Here is a 20780-nt window from a genome sequence, read left to right as displayed (position 1 = left end):
CCTAGAAATCAGATTTTAAAAAATCTGAGAGAGAGCTGGATTTTATTTGAGTAATCTGATTTCTTTAGGATTTCTCAGTCTGTGCATCCATACAAATGTTACGGAAGAAGTCCTGGAAGTGGCTAGCAGAATTAAAAGCAGCACCCACGAAATGGCCAACACACTTTTGGGCTGACTCTAAAACACAGTACATGCTTAAATATTAAGAATTTGAATTGCGCACTATCAGCATCCATAAAACAAGATGATCCATATTTTCCGGTAAAGTGGGTTCATGTTTACAAAAAGCTTCAGCTGGAACTTTACATCATATCTTTCTGTGAAATTATCATCAATCACATTGATCAGATTACTGCCAAAATAATCTGTTAACTGCAGAAAAAAAAAAAAAAAACAGTGCACGTAAATGCACTCAGTAAAAAATTGTTCTGTGCGTCATCATATTTGGTCTTTGCTATGAAGTCAAGTCAAATGGTATTCTTGTTGATAGCAAAAAGCAGAAAGTCCTACAAAAGGCAGGAGTACCTGGTATAGGGATCTCCAGGTCAGTGGTTTGCTGGACATTGGTCCGGCCTGGTCGGGGGTCGAATGCAGGCACTAAAGCAGAGAACTGCCGCTTCAGTACAAAGTCGTCGTCCCAAGTCCTACGCCGGCCCCCTTTGGTTTCATACTCCTCTTCCTCCTGCCAGACCAACATTTAACAGAATTTTACACATTGCCATTTTGTGTTTCACTGGTTCACATCTACATGCAATACAAATACAGGCTTCATCTCACCACAGGCATGCTTTTCACAAGTCATGCTGACAGATATTAACATTTATTGTAAAAACAAAATCAGACACTGACAGAAAATAAACAAACAAAAAATACAAATGGGGGGGGGGGGGGGGGGGGGGGAGAAACAAAACTTTTTAATTACCACAAACTAACTGAACAACTAAGGAGTTGCAATGTACTAATTATTGAAACTACATGTTTTACCCTATGTATATGAACGTGGTAACCAAGGTTGACCCTGGACCGTACCAGTACTTCCTCATACTCCTGGTCCTCCTGGTTGTCATCTTCATTCTCGTCGTCGTCGTCGTCTGGTTCAGGCAAGTCCTCCTCATCATCCAACTCAGCGAGCAGGGTGTTTGCCCGACAACTGTCCAAAAAGTCTGGGAACAAAAAACAAAAACACACACACACACACGAGAGCAAATGGGGATAAGAAACCTTTGACATCTACAATCAAATGTTTACAGAGACACACATCTGGAGAACAAAATGCAGTGAAATTAGTAATAAAAACCATAGAAATGCATGTTAATATGCAAGGTAATGAAATAAGGATTAGGTTTAGTGAAGATTAGGGAGATGCAAGGAGCGAGAAGTGCAGAGGTTATGGTAGGTGAAGAAATCTAGCATGGCCTACCATAGAGGGAAAACTCAGCCTCCTGACCTGTGTCGCTCTCGCTAGATGTTGAGGTCAGGCTGGTCGTCAGCGTGTTACTGAGCAACTGGCCGACGGACAAACCTGTAGTTGCCGTGGCTACATTATTGCTGCTGGTTACTATGGAGGTGGACATTGTAACAGTTGAGGTGGTACCAGTGGTTGTAAGGTTAGGAAAGCTCTGTGCACCCATGAGAGGAGAGGCTGCAAACAAAACCAAAAATGCTATTAGTAAGTAAATAAATAAATAAATAAAAATAGAAATTAATACAAAAAATATTAAAATAAAAATACCCCCCCACACACACACCACTAAATATGCTTTAGATACAATTTGGAAGTAATCTGATACAAGTGAATTCAAATAGAAAAAGTTAGTTTTTCTTTCCCCCCTTTTCTGTTTAAATAATGCATTTCTTCAGTGCCAAATTCCAAAAAGAATCCAAGTCACATTGAGTTATGGGTGATCAGGTGACTCCTTTGATGGTCACTGTCAAAGTGTCCACTTGTACTCATTCCAACCATGCAGCAGGTCTGAGCTAAAATACATGCACACATGTATGAACAAAACATGAGCAATGTCACCCCCCCAAACCAGCTTTTCTGCTCACAGCTCTGTTACTGTATGTATATATAATTTTTGGAAACGGAGAACCTGAATGTTTCAATTTATGAGGCTGCTCATTTCTTAAAGTTAACAGGTATCTGAATAACTAGATACTTTGGTGAAATGTAGTACTCAAACAGTACTGAGGAAGGTTCATAGACGCTTCCGATGAACTTCCAAAAATATACAGTTCATATCCAAATGACACATTTTGTACATGTAGCACAAGAACTTACTTTTGATTAAAATTAATGCTGATTTTTTTTTTCTTTTGATTGTAAGGACCTGTGGTGGTCATTACGATTATCTATGCTGCATTGATATTGCATTGCCAAAGCAGCTTTCACCCACAATGTTATTAGCAATGTAGAAAAACGTTTACATTGTTTTGGCAGCACAATTTATGCTTCAGGCAGTTTCTAACTTAACTCGAGTTAGTAGCTTGCCAAGACTGCTACTCTAGTAGCCAGTTAGCTTACTACATTTAGTGAGCAGCCCAAGCTGCAAGATCAAAGGAACATTCATATTAAGACTGTAGTTGTTCAGTCAACAATAGGCTTGTCTTCTGTCCTTTAGTAGCTATCCCAATAGTTCCTAACAGTTAAAGACCACCCATAGCACATCAAATATGTTTACTGTCCATTTCCTTACATATCTCCTAAGACAACACCTGTTAATCAAATACTAAAAGTCTACATTACCCCAAGTCGAATATCAAATTTTTGTTTTGCCATTTTATGCTCATAGTAGGCAGGGGAACTACTGATACTCACTGGCAGTCCCCATGACGTTGCGGCCCAGTGTATTTGTGTTATTGTCACTGCTGCTACGGCTCAGGTTCATGTTGTTGGTGGCATTGGTGCGAGACATGTTTGGTGCCCTGCGCACAAAAGACTCCATGAGGCTGGCTTCACGCGATGACAGGTTAGGCACACTGGCACTGGAGCTCATGGGCGCGCCAGCAGCCAGAAGAGAGCTGACTGATAGCCGGGCGCTGGTGGCTGAGCACAGAGGCCTCTGTGAGGGTGCATCCTTGCTGGACGACTCCGATACAGAGCTGACATCAGGCGAGCTGACGCTAACGAGTCCCATGGAAATGGCAGCTGATTCAGCTGACTGGCGCAGGGTCCCATCAGGGGCAGTCGCTTTGCGCTCAGCACTTTCACTTCCACCATCTGCCGTGAGCGTGCTGGTACTTGAGCCAGAGCCAGAGCCAGCCTCCGCTGAGGAGAGCACAACAACTGGCTCTTGACCCTCTACACCCGGCACTCCTCCACCGACGCCCACCCCCTGCTCCAGCAGGCCCTCCACCCTGCGTTCCATCCGGGCGGAGCTCAGACTGATATCACTGCTGCTGGCCACGCTACACACCGAGCTGCTACTGCCCTTCCGGCTGGAGGAGCTGGCCCCCGCCGCAGAGGACGGGCCACCCTTGTCCGGACAGTTATTTTTCACCAGGCTGCTCCAGGACTGCGGGGTGCCTGTAACAGTGGATGAGACAGGTTTGGGTGATGGCGCTGATTCAGGGTCGTACCCTGGCGCAAGCTTGAGGTCAAACTTCCCTTCTGCACCCATACGGTACGAGTTTGAACCACCGGCATCCCAGGTAACATCAATCCAGCCTAAAAGAGGAGGGGGGGGGGGATATGAACGAGTGAGACCCAGCAAGAAAGCAGAAAGAGACAGCAGCAAGTCAAAGACAGCAGCATGGTTCAACACTGGACCAGATACAATAAATCAGTTTTGCCTCCTACCCTGTACCAGTACAGTGTTACCAACTTGAGCATTACAGTGAAATGTAGTTAGTGTCTAAAATGTCCTATTCTAAAGAGAATAATCCCCCCCCAAAAAACCAAAACAAAACCCAAAAACCCAGCCCCCTCCCCCAAATCTCAAACAAAAATGGGCGGAAAAAAAAAATTAAAAATCAAATCAATCAATAAAATCAATAAAATAAAAATTTCCACAAACATTCTGGTCCAGGTGAAGCAGTAGAATTGGAACATGAGGCACAGAAAATGACAAAACAGGGGGGAAAAAAAAAAGCAACAGGTTTTTGCAAATGCCAAGCTAAAAAGCCACTGTAGAAAAAGAACTAAAGAATAAATTTATCAAATGTAAAAATACACTTGCAACGGAGTCCATCGATAGCTTGCAAATTGTGACATCAACATGCGCTTGACTTGATTGATGGAGACACAGGTTAAAAGCCATTTTAGACACTGAAACATGGCTGCCCAAAGAATATTAGCAAGAGAGTAGATGCTCAAAAGTATGATAAAGAAATGTTACCTGTTAAGTTGGGGGGAAAGGGGAGGGTTGCGCTTCAAAATAGCAAACTAATAAAAACAGTGTGGAATGAAAGTCTTAAGATAGTGAAAAGGAACAGCAGTCCATTTCTCAGGAGGATTTAGTGTAGAATGAATAAATATTTTGATGTGGGACAGAAACAGGAGAAAAAGCAACAAAGAAGGCAGTTACACAGGAATAAATACTGATTTAATACCGGTCCTTTCAAATCTGTCCCAGTCTTCACTAGGGGTGGTAGAAGAAAAAACAATAAATAAAATAAAACACAAAACTAACAAAAAACAAAACAAAAAAACCCCACTGCGATTCTTTAGCAATGCACAAAGGGGGGGGGGGGGGGGGAGCGGACGACATGGGCTTAAGCATTCTTTAGTTGCCAAGAACCTTAGCAATTCTTATCTGGTTGACTCAGTATTAGAACTGAGGTGAAATAATGCTTTTGAAAGACTAACCTGGCCTAAATAATCTGTCCAATTCCATCATTTGGCATCATGCAAAGTAAAACAAAAATAAATAAAAAGGTATTTTTGGTAAAACATCTAGCACGATTGCAACAGATCAGCATAGTAGAAGTCAGCGAATACGGTTCATTTAATGTGTGTGTTTATTAATGTTATATAGATGTTTGATAATTGAATTCAGAATGTGCAGTGACTTCCTAGGCTTGCAGGGTCTTTTTTGGAGTTTATGCATAGCCCGATTATATATGGAGAACCCCATTGGCAGAGAACCATACCACAAAGCTTGTCTACTGCAGCCAAACTTTTTTGAAGTTAGTTGCATTGACTTTGCATTTTAGGCTTAGCTTGCCCAACACACAGGTGAAAACGAATCAGCCAAGTAGCTTATAGAAGAGCATTACTGACCAGTCTGAAATGCCTGGTTAAGGTCCATCTGTTTGTTTACACAATGATCAGCATTCGCCTTTGGCACCTCTGATCCACAAGCTGTTATGAAAACTAAAAGAACCTACCTATGATTTTACCAATCCTTCAAATTATACCATTTTCAGTGAACCCTCAAAATAACTAAAGCTTGAAAAGGCCATGACAGCCATCTGAGAGATGCTACAACTAGCCATCTTCAAAAATTCAAATCGGAATGGGCAAAATGAATGCTCAAATGACCACTAACTGATGCTAGAAATGCTGCAGTGCTTAAATTTATACTTTGCAGAGGTGTAACCATATAAGCAAAAAACTTGAAATAAACTTGTACCAATCTAAATTCATATAGAATAAGGTTAATAATCTGAAAATGGAAGTTAACTATATAGATTACTGCACAAATAAATTAGATCACACTATCAGTAGCCTTTCACCTGATATTCTCTCCACAAAGTCAAAGCACAGTGTCTGTACCCATGTGTATATGCACGAGGAACATGTGTAAACAAGCTGATGTGTGAGGACTGAGTTTGTGCCGGTGTACTGTGTGGTCTGATTGGTACTGAGAAGGGGTGGGGGGGGCTGACCATTAATAATACATAGAACCTCCATATAAGGTTTACATATTTTTTAACACCTCAAATTTGATATTGATGTTTATTAAAATGTCTGCTTTAACATTATTCAAGTAACCACACCAATAACCTATATCTTATGAAATATTATGGAACCCACCACCACAGCAACCAACCAAGATAAAAAAAGGAGTATGCAATTGTTTATTGCAATGCCACAACTGACTTCTCAACACACCTACTCTAATTAAACTGCAAATTAACCTGCCCCAGAACAGGTTGGCCATCGGTAGTGGGCTGCCATGGTTATTCCTTAACCTTGGATTAAAACAAGTTAGCTTGCTTGCCAGAGAAGCCTGCTTTGTGGTACACCCCCTCAGGATTGCTGTGTACTAGTGATACTTTGCATCTATGACAGTGGGTTCTTGTTATTGAAAATAAATGCACAATACAAAACATTTCAGATTAAAAAAAAAACAAAACAAAAAGTACAATGTAAAGAATAAGTGGAACAAATAATAATGGTTTTTATATTTAGTCTTAATAATGGATTAATTTGTGGACATGAAGAATCATTTTAAAATTGTCTTGTGGTACCCTGAATTGAAATCAAATCAAAATTATGAAACACCTAGAGACCATACATCTAATCTGGAAGAGTACATCATACAGTTTATTATGCTAGGAGCAAACCTCCTCTTTGGAAAACCTTTTAAAAAGTTTAAAAGCAGCCTGATTTTGCATTATATTCAAGTAATTAGCAGTTAAATGCCAAAAATAAAATGTTAAATTGCCAGCAAAGACACAACTACAGAGTGGGTGATGTTGTCTAGCTCCAAAGCACCACCCATTAAATGTAGGTTTTGCTCAGGAAGCTCCACAACACATGCAAATGCACTTGATGTTCACAATTTGTTTTCTTTAAACAAAGGGTTGCCATTGACTCCACAGTACACAGGCAAGTTTTTAAATGTGTTTACAATACTGCTTAACCATATTGATATTCAAATGCATTAATACTACAATCACTTCCTAAAGAACAATTTCCTCCCAAGCTTTTAGCCAGTGAAAGCATTTTGACATGCTTTCATATGATAAAATTTCTTATATAATGGAACAAAACACTTAAGTACTGTCTAGGAATTACAAAAGCTGCAAACGTTTTATGCAAAGTACCTGTGCATAAACACAAAATGGCCTCAAAACAGCAACTCACCATTGTGGGCCTCTCCAGTCACAGTGCCCTCTCCAGGAGGATTGCCATCTTGGTCCCTCCATTTCCAGTCAATCCCACGTACAACCCGAGCACCTGGAACTATGTACTTCATCACCTGAGACCGGAATAGCCGACGCTGCCTACGCAGGTTTGCCTCTGCCTCTTTCACTGCTTTACCTGTATGCAAGTATAGAACCATTAGCAAAAGTGCCTGAAGTCAAGGAATCAGGCAAGTGTGCATACTTTAGGTTCAGGGGAGTCCTATCCACAGAATAATGTGGGCCGAGTTTAATTTGAGAATTAGGGAGACAGCACAGTTCCCATTGTTGAGAGGGGGGGAAATATGCATCAGAACTACATCCCCTTAAAGTGGCGCTTATTTCAGTGTTTAAGTGTGGAAGTATTTATTTAATTAGGAGCAAAGCCGTGCAAGTTTAAATGCAATATGAGAGTTCTGTGAAATTCTTACCAAGCTGGTCTTCACACACCCCTGTGACGGTGCCATAGATCTCCAGTCCAGACAGTGAAAGGTAATGTGTTTGCCCACTAGCATTCTTCCCCATCTGCTTGATGCGAATGTGTCTCCAGCCTTGCTTCTCGTCTTTTGATGGGTCCAGAGGCCATGTGGCAGTAGATCTAAGGTATAAACCACAAAAGCACAAGCACACAACAAATCAGTGCAAACACAGATCACTGGCAGTCAATGCTAGAATCTTTACCAAACTGATTCAAAGTGTTAACTGGCTCTCTCTCTGTTAACATGACAGCCCTCTGTCAGCACTTAAGAATAAGCAGAGTAAGCCCTCACCACAACCAGTAATGTGACTAGACAAGTAGCCTACCCAGGTTCATTGAGACTGCCATCATCCACATGGGTGTAGAGAGTCATCCAGTTTTGGCCATCTTTAGACACTTGAAATACCCAGTTGCGGAGGGCAGAGCGACCATATCCTCGAGCGTGGCGCAGGGTGTAAGCTGAGGGGATGACCCACAGGCCCAGGTCCACAGCGAACCAAGCATTCTTGTCGTCATTGGTGTGGCAGTTGAGAGCTGAGCTGTCTCTGCTCAGGATGTCTTCGAGTCGGCCATAGGGCAAGTTCCTGCCTTCAGAGGAGGTCACCACTACCAGGCCATAAGCAGCAGGGTTCACCCACTCGTATGCAGTCCTATATAGAATTTGTTCATAAGTACAGAAAACATAGGCTATAGATTTACAACAGCATACAATAGGGGAACTAAAAGTGCAAGAAATGATGTAAATTTAAAAGTAATGCTTTTGCAACACAATCCTCCTAATGTTATCACAATACACAGATTATAAGCAAAATACAGCTGCCAGAGTGGACTCTGGAAAGGATGCTCACTTTGCATTCGTGCCAATCCAGTACACAATCCCATTCTCATCAAAGTCATGCTGGTGTCTGAAGGTGAAGCTCTGGCCTTCACGGAGCTTCCTGACAAAGATGAAGGAGGCCCTGTCAAAATCATACCACTGTTTCGCCACCTGGAGAGCAAAAGAGTGTTAAGGAATGGCCAAAGAGTGGAAGAAACAGAGCAAAAACAACAGGGCAAAAAACAGCGAGAATAAAATGCCAGCTCTCGCCATTTTAAGCAGGTACTGCTCCAAAGACTCGACAGTAGCAAGAGGTTCCATCTTTAGCATCCTGCCTGTCCGATCAATCAGGGCTGTCTCGCCAGGAGCCCGCTCCAACCGGAAGCGCAGTCTTCTCGTCAGAATCTGAAACAGTTAAGTAATGTATTAAAATAAATCTCGAATGACCATTTGCAATTAAAAAAAATAATAATAAAACATTTTTTAAAAAGCGCACTCCAGTCACTTCTCTTGTCAAATGATTAACAAAAGTCTGGTAGAAAAGTTCACCTGCAAATTGTATGTTGAGCCAGGTGTGTCATACAAGTGAAGTGGTAGCCGTTCTATAGACTCCAAGACTGCAATCAGTTTACGGATTAAGGCAACTGCAGGTCGGCTAGATCACACACACACACACACACAAAAATGAAAAGGTGGGGGGGGGGGGGAAAGCACTTTTTAAAAACATTTTTAAAAATAAAAGACCCCCTCCTACCTTTCATCATCTTCATTTTCACTGAAAGCAGTCTTAAACACATTTATTCTTTCCATCAATGGCTTACAATCATGCTTCATGTCAAGTTCAACATTCTGTTAAGAAAAAACAAAAACAAAACAATATTACAGAAAATGTTAATGGCACCTGAACACAAGGCCAAGCCATATGGTAGTTCTATAATGCTGTATGACTCACATTGTTAAGGACAGTAAAAAGTGCTTGCACGAGGCCACTGCTGCACATTTCATAAGGAGAGATGGTGTTCTCATCCTTGAGAACTACTATCAAATTTTCTAAAGCTGTTTTCATGAGATCTCGCCATGTGTTCTCACCCTCAATACACTGCAACAGAGTAATTGCAAAGCAGATAGATATTCACATTGCTTACAATTCTGACATTTAAAGATATTTGTAGGAAGGGCTGAGTTTAACTGAGCTGTTGTTGACACTCATATTTAGACTGTCAGTAATATTTACTCATGTATTTAATGTTTTACATGAAGCCTAAATATCTTGAACTTCTTTTATTTAGAATAGATTCTATCAACTCTGTCATAGAACAGGCATCACAGGTGGTACAAGGTCTTCATACCTGTCTGTTGGTATGCAGCTCCCAGGCAGACTCCAGCTGTGTGGCAATGTTCCTCAGGGTGACCACTACACCCCTGGGCATACTTTCAACAGCCTTAAAGTGGTCATCATACAGATCTCTTGCCATGGTTTTCACCTAAATTTTGCAAAAACAAGTTCCAATCAGTGAGGGAACATCTTCAGCCTCACTGCCATTTTAAGGGTAAAAATCACCTGCGCAGACCATGGGGGTGGGGGCGGAAATATGCCTTGGATATGTTCCTCCATGTGATCCCTGATATTTTGGTGCAATACTTTACTTGCCAGTATCTTGCATCCTGCTACAACCTGCTATATTGGACATGAGCAAACTGACAGCTCTAGAAGGGCATAAAGATCAAAGATGGTCCCTGGATATGAAAGACATTCAAGGGTGGCCCATAAGTGCGACACTTTAATGTGCTAAACAAAAGCTAACAGTACCAGTTGCCAAACTGCAAAGATACACAAATGAAGCAGCATCCAAAAGAGTAAATCCACACAACTTGAAGGTACAGTGCAACAGAAAACTGACTGAAGATCCACCCACAGCTGAAATAAAACAGTACTGGAAGAATCTATGGGAGAATGAATCATAATATAACGGTTAATTGACAATCTCCCAGAACATTAACCAGCCAGCATTACAACAGCAGGTCACAAAACATGAAGAACTGGACAGTGCCTCGACCTCGCATAATGCGAGGCCAACTAGCAGAAGAAATGACCCAGCTGCCAACAACCGGCTCCCATCCAAGATGGTTAATACGCCACTGGTCATGAAAGATCCAAACAAGAGCCAAATGCCATCCAACTACTGACCAGTAAAATGCCCGTCAACAGCACGGACGACGCTACTGTCATCGATACTAGCCACCAAGCTAAATGAGCATATCTGCAAGTATATAAACACTGTTCAGAAGGGGATTGGCAACACTACCAGAAAGCCAAAGCACAGCCTACTGACAGAGCTGTCCACCAACATTCTAAGACCAGACAGACATATCTAAGTGGTGCCTGGATTGACTACAAGAAAGCTCACAACCTGATGTCATACAACTAGACGTTTGCATGCTTAGCTCTTTATAAAGTCTGTAAGATCACAACTGCCCAGGTCACCATAAAGTGTGGTATATACCAAGAAGATGCACTGGTCACACTGCCATTTTGCCAGATCACTGATAAGAAATGGTATAGCTTATAACAACCATCAGCTTCCTCATGTACATGGATCCTTAAAGTGTCAGTTGAATGGAAATAAGATCAAAGCCACAACACACACATACTCTGCCAGTCATCAAATACCCAGTAGGCATATAGAAGAGCTGGAAAATGCTGACACCAAGACTGGGACTCTCCTCACAATACATAGGGAACTCCACCCAAGATCCAAAGACTATAAACTGGAAATATTGGGTAAAGAGCCTAACAAGTGTAAAATCCACCGTCCAGAGTGAGATACAAAGCATCCATGAATAAATCCAATCAATAGCTGATGAAGTTCCAGATGGTGGACATGGTCACTATGGAAGCAGAGGAGGTGCCATCACAGTGTAGGACCCTTGTGGGAATGTACCACAGACATAACAGAGGAAGCAGAAATGAGAATCTCAAGACAAATGGTCATAAAAAGCAGGACTGAAAAACAACGCAGCACAAGATCAAGCACCAAGCTGTTGATAGATTGAAACAGGGTGCATTACACCATACAAGACCCGCACCTAGCAGCAGGATGCAAAATGCTGGCAGAGAAAGCATACACAGAGAGACACTCAAGTGGCAGGGATAATATACAGAAACATTTGAAAGGCATATGAGCTGGATCACCCCCTCCACTTTCCAAATGGGAGGAACCACAGAGAGTGATGAACACCACCCTGTGGGACCTCCAAATTCAGACAGATGAGCAAGCAGTGGTGACCCAACCAGAAATTGATAGTATTTAACATGTAGCTAATAGCAGTGGTAATATCTGCAGAAGTTCCAAGTGATGCAAACACGTAAAGAAATGAATATGAAAAGTTTGAAGAAAAAAAAAAAAACTAAAAGAAGAACCAGAAAGGGACTGGGACGCCGTTGATGACATCATGACTCTCAGTTCAGAAGAGTGCAACACTAGGAATACTGTGCCACACCAAAATCTCAGGCTGAAGGCCTCACTCACATGCCCATCAAACATGTACCTTTTGTTTTGTTTTTTCCAGTTTTGATTTCAGCTTCCTTCCACGTTTTCCAGTCCAGCCAGTCACAAATTCTGACCCTGCAACAAACAGGACACACGAGTCAGCCTGAAAATGATTTGAAACCAATTAAAACTGCTACATCCCATCACTCAAACCACACCAAACACCTAGCTGCAGTTGTTCCACTTACCTAGGGATGTTTCAGCGGTGAAGGAATGCTTAGTGCCTCGATTAGACTCGAACACAAAGCCTGGCAGGTCTTCCTTCAAGATGGTGGCCTGCTGACCATCTGAATTATGGATGGCAATTTCACCCTCTTTCAGACAAGTGAGGGACCAGTTGCCCACAGTAAGTTTAGTGGGCCCAAGTGTTGACAGAATAGGTTGGCTGGCTGTGACTGGCTTCACCTGACTCCTGGCACGCTGCAGCTTCTCCAGAAATTCACTCCGGCTCTCTGGAAGAGGCAGAGACGGTCTTGATGTGTGTTAATGTTGCAAACAGACATGCACAGCTTATGATGACAGAAACTTTAATTGCTTATATGCCAAAAATGAGCACCAGTACCAATACCAACTTCTGTTTTGTAAACACTAGAAATTTGCAACATTATTGTCCATCTTGTACAGAGATGTGCGCTCCTTGTTCAGATAAAGGCACTCAATAAAGGCAATATCAATCTGTACATAAAATATTACATTTAAAAAATAAAAACACAACTCACCTGAACTGTCAGAACCCCCTTCTGGGCTGCCACTGGAGTACATGGTTGCTAGTTTACCATCCAGGATGAAACGAAACCAACCATTGCTGCCATTAGAGAGCTCTAGTGCAGCAGCATCACTCCAGATATACAAGCAGTCCCTGCCTCTGATGATGGACCAGTCCCTCCAGTGGTAAGGCTTGCCTTGCTGAATCTCTTTGGCATCCTCCTGGGGCTCATCCTCCTAAAATTAATGTACATTGATTGGCTTTTCAACTAATGTTCTATTAGAACTACATATTTGCATATGCATGTACACATTTGGAATAAAGCACAAAAAAAAAAAAAAAAATCTACAGACCAAACAGCAGCAAGCATGATTGATTTGGCTGGGTCTTCTCTTTAACAGCATTAAATAATAAGTGTGGTCTGTCACCTTTTCAGGCTTGGATTCTTCCTCATTCTCATCATCAGACGTGGGACCTGCCATTGTAGACACCTTATTGATGACACCTAGCCTGGCCAACTGGTCCAAGAACACATCTCCTCCCTTATCAACCAGATCACGAATGATCTGCAGTGCCAGCAAGTGACCATCGTCATCATCCTGTGACAAACATAACAGTATCTCCCATCTCATGTAGTGTTCATACTGGAAACCTAACAAGTCTGAAGACAGTTAGCCACTGAACAATACATTTGCACATTGAGGGGAAAGGTAATGGAAAGCACATGCTCAGTCTTAAGAATGACTGATTACATTTGTTTAGTTTAATCAAGAACAATAGGATAAAATCAAACACCACACTGAGTACCAACCTCCTGATCCAGCACGGTAGCAGTGATCTCTACCAGGACGGTGGGCAGGTTGTGTCCAGCATCAGAGTCACACACTTCCTTAAGCAGCACTTCAGAACTGTAGTGCACCATCTTCCTGATCAATGCTAAGCTAGCTTTTCTGCAGTGGACACAGGACATGGAATGTGCTATTCTGACTACATTTATCCAAATCCATAAACAGCAACAAGAACTTGCTTTAAGAAAGCATGCACAAAATATCCCCTTTTCTGCCAAGGTAACACATCTAGTGACTATATGAGCAATTTGCCATGATGCAGTGGAACGAGTACTGAAATATGAATGTGAAAACCACATATGCATAATATGTGCTTTAGTAAATCTGTCGCTCATTGCTCTAAAACTGCATTTTAAACAAACCTTATTGAAGGCAGCATGGTTTGCTGAAAGGTTTGTGCAAATACTGGAAGCAGCCTCTTCAGATAGATTGGTGCCATCTCAGGGTCTCCTTTCGGCTCACTGCCCTCATCTTCTTCTTTATTCGTGTCCTTCTTTTTCTTGTCATCCCCCTTGTTCACAGGACACATCCAGTCTCCTGTAACAAAAAGTAATGCAAGCAAGCATTCAGAATGATCCTACTCTACCACAGAAGAACATAAGAAAAGCAGAGGCAACTGAAATGTAAAACATGTACAAAATTTTGCAACTTTATAAGGCAAAGGGGAAAAAAGTGGTAGAACTTGCCAGGAGACTGAAGGATAGCAACGACCTCACTGTGGCCCCGTTCCCTGGCCTTGTCCAATGGAGTTTTGCCATCTTCGTCCCTCAGATCAGGGTTGGCTCCATGGCGCAACAAAGTCTGAGGGGGTTGGGAGACACCACACCCAGTGGCATGAGAGCAAAGCCTTAAAACATGAACCACAAGCATTTCAGCATACTTATCTCTCACTACCTTGGCTACTTGGGGCCGTCCAAAACAGGCAGCGTAGTGCAAAGAGGATGACCTTTGACCTCTGTTGACATCAGCACCCCTCTCACACAGGAACTCCACCTAACAAGCCAGAATAGTCAGACCTGCCATTAACCCAAATAAGAATAGAGCCTTCCTGCATTGATCCGGCCACAATGACACACAAGCTTTTACTAGATTAAGTGGGTCAAGAAATCAGCCTGCATTAAGCCTGATTACACATGATATTCCTAACACTTACTATGTCACCTAATTCAGCAACTGTGATCATTTGATCCTTCTCACTTAATCTTGTGAAAGGTCTGTCTGTTCTTAATTCAAGACAGACATAAGCTGCTTAATAGCATATACTTTGTTTATTTTTATATATAACAACCAAAAAACCCTAACTTGAAACATATGAAAAAATTAAATGAAAAGGACTTCTTCCCAAACAAAAGGAAATTCTAGTTCATCTGACAAATGACTAATAATTAAACAAAAAATAAATAAATAACTTCACCATTTCCTGTGTCCCAAATGCAGAGGCCCAATTCAAGAGTGTTTGCCCAACATCATCCATAAAATTCACTTCAAATGCTAAAAGGGGAAGAAAAAATAAATCTTTCATGAAACACGGACACACTTGTCCCAACCACAAAACAAAAACATCCAACATAATGCACAGAAATTGCACAATTTCAAATACAATCACACAAAACCCACCCCCAGTGTCGATGGCATCGATGAGTGCATCCGTGTCTTTGCTGCGGATACAATCAATGAGCTGCCGGTGGGAGCGTTCGCCTGAGCTGTCAAGCCGCCGCAAGCCTGGGATGCGGCCTGTGGAACCAGCAGTGGATTTGGGCAATGCCTTACGGCCCTCAAACAGAAGCACCAGGAGCAGGTCCACGAGGCGCATGGTGTCTAGTACACAGCGTTCGTCACCCTGCAGGGCACTCTCCATGGAGTCGGGGAGTTCAGAGCGCAGCAGGTCCTGAGGTGGGAAACAAGCAAGTTGAGTGAGCAAGCTTAGGAAAGACAGGGAACGCTGGAGCCATTTTCCCTACACCTACTTTTACATGGTGGCGCTATGCTCCAATATCACTACGGTGATGTTTCCCCACATCCTCAGGTATCCTGTATTTTTAAATAAAGACAACCTGTACAACCTGCTCCGTCCTGACCCATAATATAGCTAGCTACACCCATGTACTACTAATGCAAGTCCCTATAGAAAGAATAGTGTAGTGCTTACATGCGTGACAAGTGGTGAGCCCCTGCACAGCGTGGAGAGCAGGCTGACAATAGTCGACACCTGATTGCTGAGCTTGGAGTCAGCTGCAGATGGGGCGGCTCCAGTGGAGGTCCGGCCAGGCTTGCAAGTAGAGGAGGGACCAGCAGCCAGGCCTCCAGCTGCAGCCATGCGAGACAGCAGCTCTTCTGTGAGGCCGTGCTTGGCCAGCGGCGCAGGGTCCACTCCACGCCTAGTGAAACGGTCCGCCAATGAGGCAAAGCAGCGCAGGGCTCCATCAGAAACCTGCAATGTCACAGTGGAGCTCAGCTTTATGCAAGAAGACTCACATTTGGTTGAAATATACAATAAAATCCAGAATAATATTTTCTAACTTTTTGTTTGTTTATGTACTTGACATAGAAAAAAGTAGAGCACAGGCATTCTGGCCATTTCAACGATATCAAACATTAACACACTGGTTAAAGTGAATAACCTTTTTGGTTCCTGCATGCTGCTAAATTCTCTAAGAACAGCAATAAATGTGCAAACTGTGGTTGATTTTTAAAAAATCATATGGTCATGCAACAAATAGTCCTGAACCACACAGCTCACCACATACCTGGTGGTCCTCATGCTTGAGTAGACTGGACAGGGACTCCACACAGGTCTCCAGGGAGGAGTCTTGCGGTTCCATCTTACTGCACAGACGAGAGACCACTGCCATGGCTGAGTGCAGGGTGTCCTTATGGACCAGGTGCCCGCTGTCCCTAATGAAGCTCAGTACACAGTTCAGTCCACCAGCCTCAAACACAGCACCAGACTCCCTTGTGCAGATCAGCTCCAGCACCTATGGCAAAGGGATAAATGGTTAACTTGAATATGGCTTGCTTTAAACATTTCACATCCTCCTACTGATAGAACTGCATAAAGTGCCTGAGCAGATGACAAATTTAGTTTGTCTCAGAGGAGCATGTTCCTTAGGCTTCTGTAATTTTCAGATTTCAAGTTGTGTGTCTATAGATCGCTTGAACTTGCATTACTGGTCTGTCCTGCAATACACCATTCACTAGTTCTCATTCAACGGTAGACGGTTGTAGAGAACTGCAAGACAGCAGTTTCAGAGACTGTGTATAGAATGATCTAGAGTGTAGCAGAATTAAGTTTAGGATGAGTCATCAGACAACTGCAAGTTAGAGCCCACTCTCCAAGTTTGTTCACTCTCCTCTTCCAAAGCAGCGACTAATACGAACATGTAAGAATGACGAGGGTACTAAGAGAACACCATATTATTCATTTAAATGGAGGGGTGGGGGTTGTTTACCTTTACACACTGCTCAGCCAGGTCTCTGCTGGTCCTATTGTTGAGCTCCACCACCACCAGTCGGTTACAGAGAGCTTTGATGGCCCCATCCACTCCAACTATCCTGCGTGTGCACTCAGCTGACACATCGAGGTAATAAGTGATGGCCCTGGCCGTCACCTCCAGAACATTGTCGGGGGCGCTTTCATCAAGAAATATCTTACAAAGGGCTGGAAGGAATGTCCGTGGAGGACACCTGAAGACATGCAAAAATATGTATAATAAGCAACTGCCTGAAGGAAAAAAAATTAAATTCAATCTTATTTAGGCTTTTTTGGATAGCACCCTTCTTGCTTGCCTCTATGCACCGACAAGCTGCCAGGGTCCTAACAGACCACCACATTAGCAGTATTTGACCTTGCCCCTTTGTGAAGGTGGAGTCTTGTGTGTATTGTGGCTAGTGTTTCGACTTACGTTTCAAAGCAGCGATCGACGTTATCCGACATTAGCAGCAGCATGCAAAGTTGCTCCAGAGCAATGAGCTGCATGTCGCGCTCATCACCTTGCCCCATCTGCAGCCACTCCAATAGTGTGTCTGGGTCAACATCCGCCATAGCGTGCTCCAACCCTGTCCACGCAACACCCAGTCACAGCATCCGCCAGGACCAAAAGAAAAAAAACCAAAACACAAAAAACAAACAAACAAAAAAAGGCGGGGCAATCACTTGTTCTTCGACTGGTTCATGAAGTCTTTACCTTTAGGAGAAAAAGATGAAGTATTATGAAGATTTGCACCTCCAAGTTGACAAATACATTGGCTGGGGTTGATGACTAACACCAAGTTCTTAGGGGTGATTAACCCAAGACAGACATGCATTTACAAGTGTTTTCAAAACATTTTCATTCAGAACTGTCTCGATTGAGCTCTATTAGTAAAAGACTAAGGTCTTCAAAATCATTTAAGAATGCTCTTCGGTATCCAGCGACTTAAACAGACTTTAAAAAAGGCTCAAATAGACTTTACTTTGTTTAGCTTGAGAAAGATTTCAGGCAGACAAAGCTGAACCTAGGCACATGAGGGCTGAGAATTAATCTATAAACAGGATTGGGTACATCAACTATCCTCTTATAGGCTGACAACAGAGCAATGCCAAGAGCAGGGACATTTTGAATCCACATTGCCGATGCAATAAATTGACTGAATTTATTATACTGTTGTTTATCTATCCCAATAATCTGGGGCACTATCAAAATTCATACTGTTGGTTTCAAGTGATATGAAGGCAGAATCTAGTTTTCAAGCCACTGTCTCCCCCCCCCCCCCCCCCAAAAAAAGCAGTTTATATTCTTAATAGATCATCTTGTGCATTGGCCCAGAAAAATCTTTGGAATGGACCAAAGAGTAGAGAACACTAAATGATGGACTCCATAATATTTCTCTGTATCATAGCAGCTGGCTGGGTTTGTTTTCCATGTTGCTTAGATGTGTCACTTCAACATGCGGCACTACGGGAAATATAGCCTTATGCTTGGAACAGTTTATTCTGGCCTTTAAACTTTTGGTTAAAGTTTATACTTGAATGATATTTTCTGGGGAAAAACTACCTGAACAATTGTCCTCAATACTTTATCAAAGAAAAAAACCTCTAAAATATACCGCATTTGAAATAGGTTGTGTTGTTTGTAGGCTAACCTTTGTGAGAGAATGTGTGAGCATTTCCAGGTTGGCTGTGCTTTGCCATTTGCAAATAACTCTTTCTGACGACTTAGGTAGGACAGCCGGGCTGGTTGGGAGATCGTCTTATAAACAACTAAATAAAGTAAATGAAACGCCAACTAATGACATGCCGATCACATACAGACAAGAATCCCTTTATGTGGACGACAGGTTACCTCATTAGTTTCAGTATGTGACTTGCTACTAAAATGAGCTCGTAGAACTAAACAGCGACTTTTTAGAGAACAAGGGACTAAAAGCTACTATTCCAGCTACAACAGGATCCTAAATAACTATTGACCACAATGCCGTGACCTATACCATAAGCTGGTTAGCAGAATGAGTCAAAAAGTAACTTGATTGCAGCCCGATGTCATCATGGTAGCGGCATGATGAGACAATTTTACCGACTGATGTGGTCAAAAAACGAAAAGGAAAAAAGTACTTACTACTTCTAGGTACAGTCCTAGGACACTTACGTCGTGCCAGTTATAGCGGTTGTTTGAAAATATGACACGATCTATATTTAGCTAGCCAACATTAGGATCAGACCTCCACTGTCAGGATTCTTCATTTATCATCAAGTTTGCTAGCTACTTCAGACAATTAGCTAGCTAACTGACACCTCGTGCGAGTGAGATGTTGCTTGCTACCTAGCCCCAGATAAAGCTTTCGTTCTGGTCGTGACAGCTAAAGTAGATTATCAGAAGGCGAAAAAACACCATAACTGGTATACACCAGGACAAACAGCCAAATGACCTACAATGTCAATACTCAAAGCGACATCAAACCAACGAACAGTTGTTGCTTGATAGCTAGCTAGGTTATCTATGTCCGAGTTAGCCCGCTAGCTATTCAGCACTAGCTAACATTTCACCTAGCCATGCTTGTAGTTTGCTAAGCCAGTGGATATCGCATCTAGAGTAAAAGTAAAAAAAAAAAAAAAGCCAACAAAATGTTTTAAACGGTGCACAAGTCGTTGACTGTACAAAGACTTCGTTAGGTTAACAAGCAAGCAATCTACTCGACACTGGCCCGGCCTTTGATAAACCAATGTTGCTTCGCTAATGCTAAATCTTTGTGGCAACCGTGATCCCCTTCCCCCTCGTTCATCACATTTTAGTCTTCAGTTTCAGAGTTCATTAGTTATGTAGCTTAGCTTATGGTCATTCACCTAAGACATCTAGCTAGCTAGATGCATGCATGTCACCCACCCAAAGGTAGCTAATACCTGTCGTAATCTGTAGGTTAGCAGTTTAGGCAAGCACTACAAGGTTGCTGGTTAGCTATGGCGAATTCACTAACGCTAGCCTGAATTTAGTAGCTAGCTAGCTAAGGATAAACACTAGAATTACGTTAAGATAGCTAAGCTATCATTATAGCTGGCTAACTAGCTAGATTAGATAGCCATTTAGCCAGCCTGTTAAAAGCAAATACCTAACACCACACCTAACCTAGTTCTACAAACTCAAATATAATACACACGATTCCTTACAATTTCAATCGACAAACACGACATTGTCAAGGTATCGGGCTAAATAAAAACATAACTAAAAAAACGGCCTAGTGTTTACCAAGAAATCCAGGAGCGTACAGTTCTAGGAGACCCCGAGGCCTCAACACGTCAGTCAGAAACAGCACACAGGAAACCCGCCTTGCTTGGTTTATAACCCCTACCAAAGGAATAAAACACTCACTGTCCTTCAGGAGATTCCGTGAGAAAAACAGATTGGGAAATTCAGTCCTAATCACGGGAGCTAACGATCAAAAGTTATTTCTTCATCCCCTTCTTTTTATGTACAAACGGAAAGGTCAAAGTGAACGGGGAGGCAACGGACGGTTGGGAACGAAATGGAGAGCCGTCGAAGGAAGTCGCTGGCTCTCCGTTGTATGCATCACGAGGCTGTGCGGTGCTATTCAACAGCTGCTGGGGGCGCTAAAGAGAAATGTACGCACAAGCAATCTTGCGCAGTTACTAACTTATCTATTCTGGGGTTTTTTTTGTCATTTCAAACGCTTAGGTGTCAACCACAAATTCTTTGCTTATGTTTTTATTACAATAATGTGTTTCGTCCTTTTCGCTTTCACGCTGAGCTTTAACTTGTACTTTATACAAAATGCATTTTGAAGAGTGCAAATGTAAGCCCGTAATGTTTTCAAGGAA

At 42.4% G+C, this 20780-nt stretch overlaps 1 protein-coding gene across 7 annotated transcripts in view; it reads right to left on the bottom strand.

The window, feature by feature from the left end:
• hectd1 (HECT domain containing 1) overlaps window positions 1–20512 on the bottom strand; it is a 30877-nt gene extending 10365 nt beyond the window's left edge. For 2 of the 7 annotated variants that reach the window (XM_027000340.2, XM_027000335.2), the window contains exons 1-28: window positions 20314–20512; window positions 17374–17655; window positions 16921–17155; window positions 16219–16446; window positions 15621–15902; window positions 15089–15359; window positions 14886–14962; window positions 14366–14464; window positions 14158–14272; window positions 13834–14008; window positions 13435–13573; window positions 13052–13222; window positions 12637–12859; window positions 12106–12369; window positions 11916–11992; window positions 9716–9850; window positions 9319–9465; window positions 9121–9215; window positions 8916–9021; window positions 8637–8771; window positions 8398–8537; window positions 7876–8199; window positions 7503–7669; window positions 7034–7210; window positions 2819–3667; window positions 1421–1642; window positions 985–1163; window positions 526–682 (exon numbers count right to left, since the gene is read on the bottom strand). In XM_027000340.2, the coding sequence (XP_026856141.2) occupies window positions 526–682; window positions 985–1163; window positions 1421–1642; window positions 2819–3667; window positions 7034–7210; window positions 7503–7669; window positions 7876–8199; window positions 8398–8537; window positions 8637–8771; window positions 8916–9021; window positions 9121–9215; window positions 9319–9465; window positions 9716–9850; window positions 11916–11992; window positions 12106–12369; window positions 12637–12859; window positions 13052–13222; window positions 13435–13573; window positions 13834–14008; window positions 14158–14272; window positions 14366–14464; window positions 14886–14962; window positions 15089–15359; window positions 15621–15902; window positions 16219–16446; window positions 16921–17155; window positions 17374–17513 (5329 nt within the window). In that variant the 5' untranslated portion in view covers window positions 17514–17655; window positions 20314–20512. Of the gene's footprint in view, window positions 1–525; window positions 683–984; window positions 1164–1420; window positions 1643–2818; window positions 3668–7033; window positions 7211–7502; window positions 7670–7875; window positions 8200–8397; window positions 8538–8636; window positions 8772–8915; window positions 9022–9120; window positions 9216–9318; window positions 9466–9715; window positions 9851–11915; window positions 11993–12105; window positions 12370–12636; window positions 12860–13051; window positions 13223–13434; window positions 13574–13833; window positions 14009–14157; window positions 14273–14365; window positions 14465–14885; window positions 14963–15088; window positions 15360–15620; window positions 15903–16218; window positions 16447–16920; window positions 17156–17373; window positions 17656–20313 lie in introns of those variants that run through there. The other 5 variants (XM_027000337.2, XM_027000338.2, XM_027000341.2 and 2 more) reach the window with 5 other exon arrangements.
• Between the last annotated feature and the right edge of the window lie 268 nt (window positions 20513–20780).

This window comes from Electrophorus electricus, chromosome 13, assembly GCF_013358815.1.
Source record: "Electrophorus electricus isolate fEleEle1 chromosome 13, fEleEle1.pri, whole genome shotgun sequence".
Classification (NCBI taxonomy): domain Eukaryota; kingdom Metazoa; phylum Chordata; class Actinopteri; order Gymnotiformes; family Gymnotidae; genus Electrophorus; species Electrophorus electricus.
The sequence above is the reverse complement of the archived record's forward strand: the minus strand, read 5'-3'. Positions and strand labels throughout refer to the sequence as shown.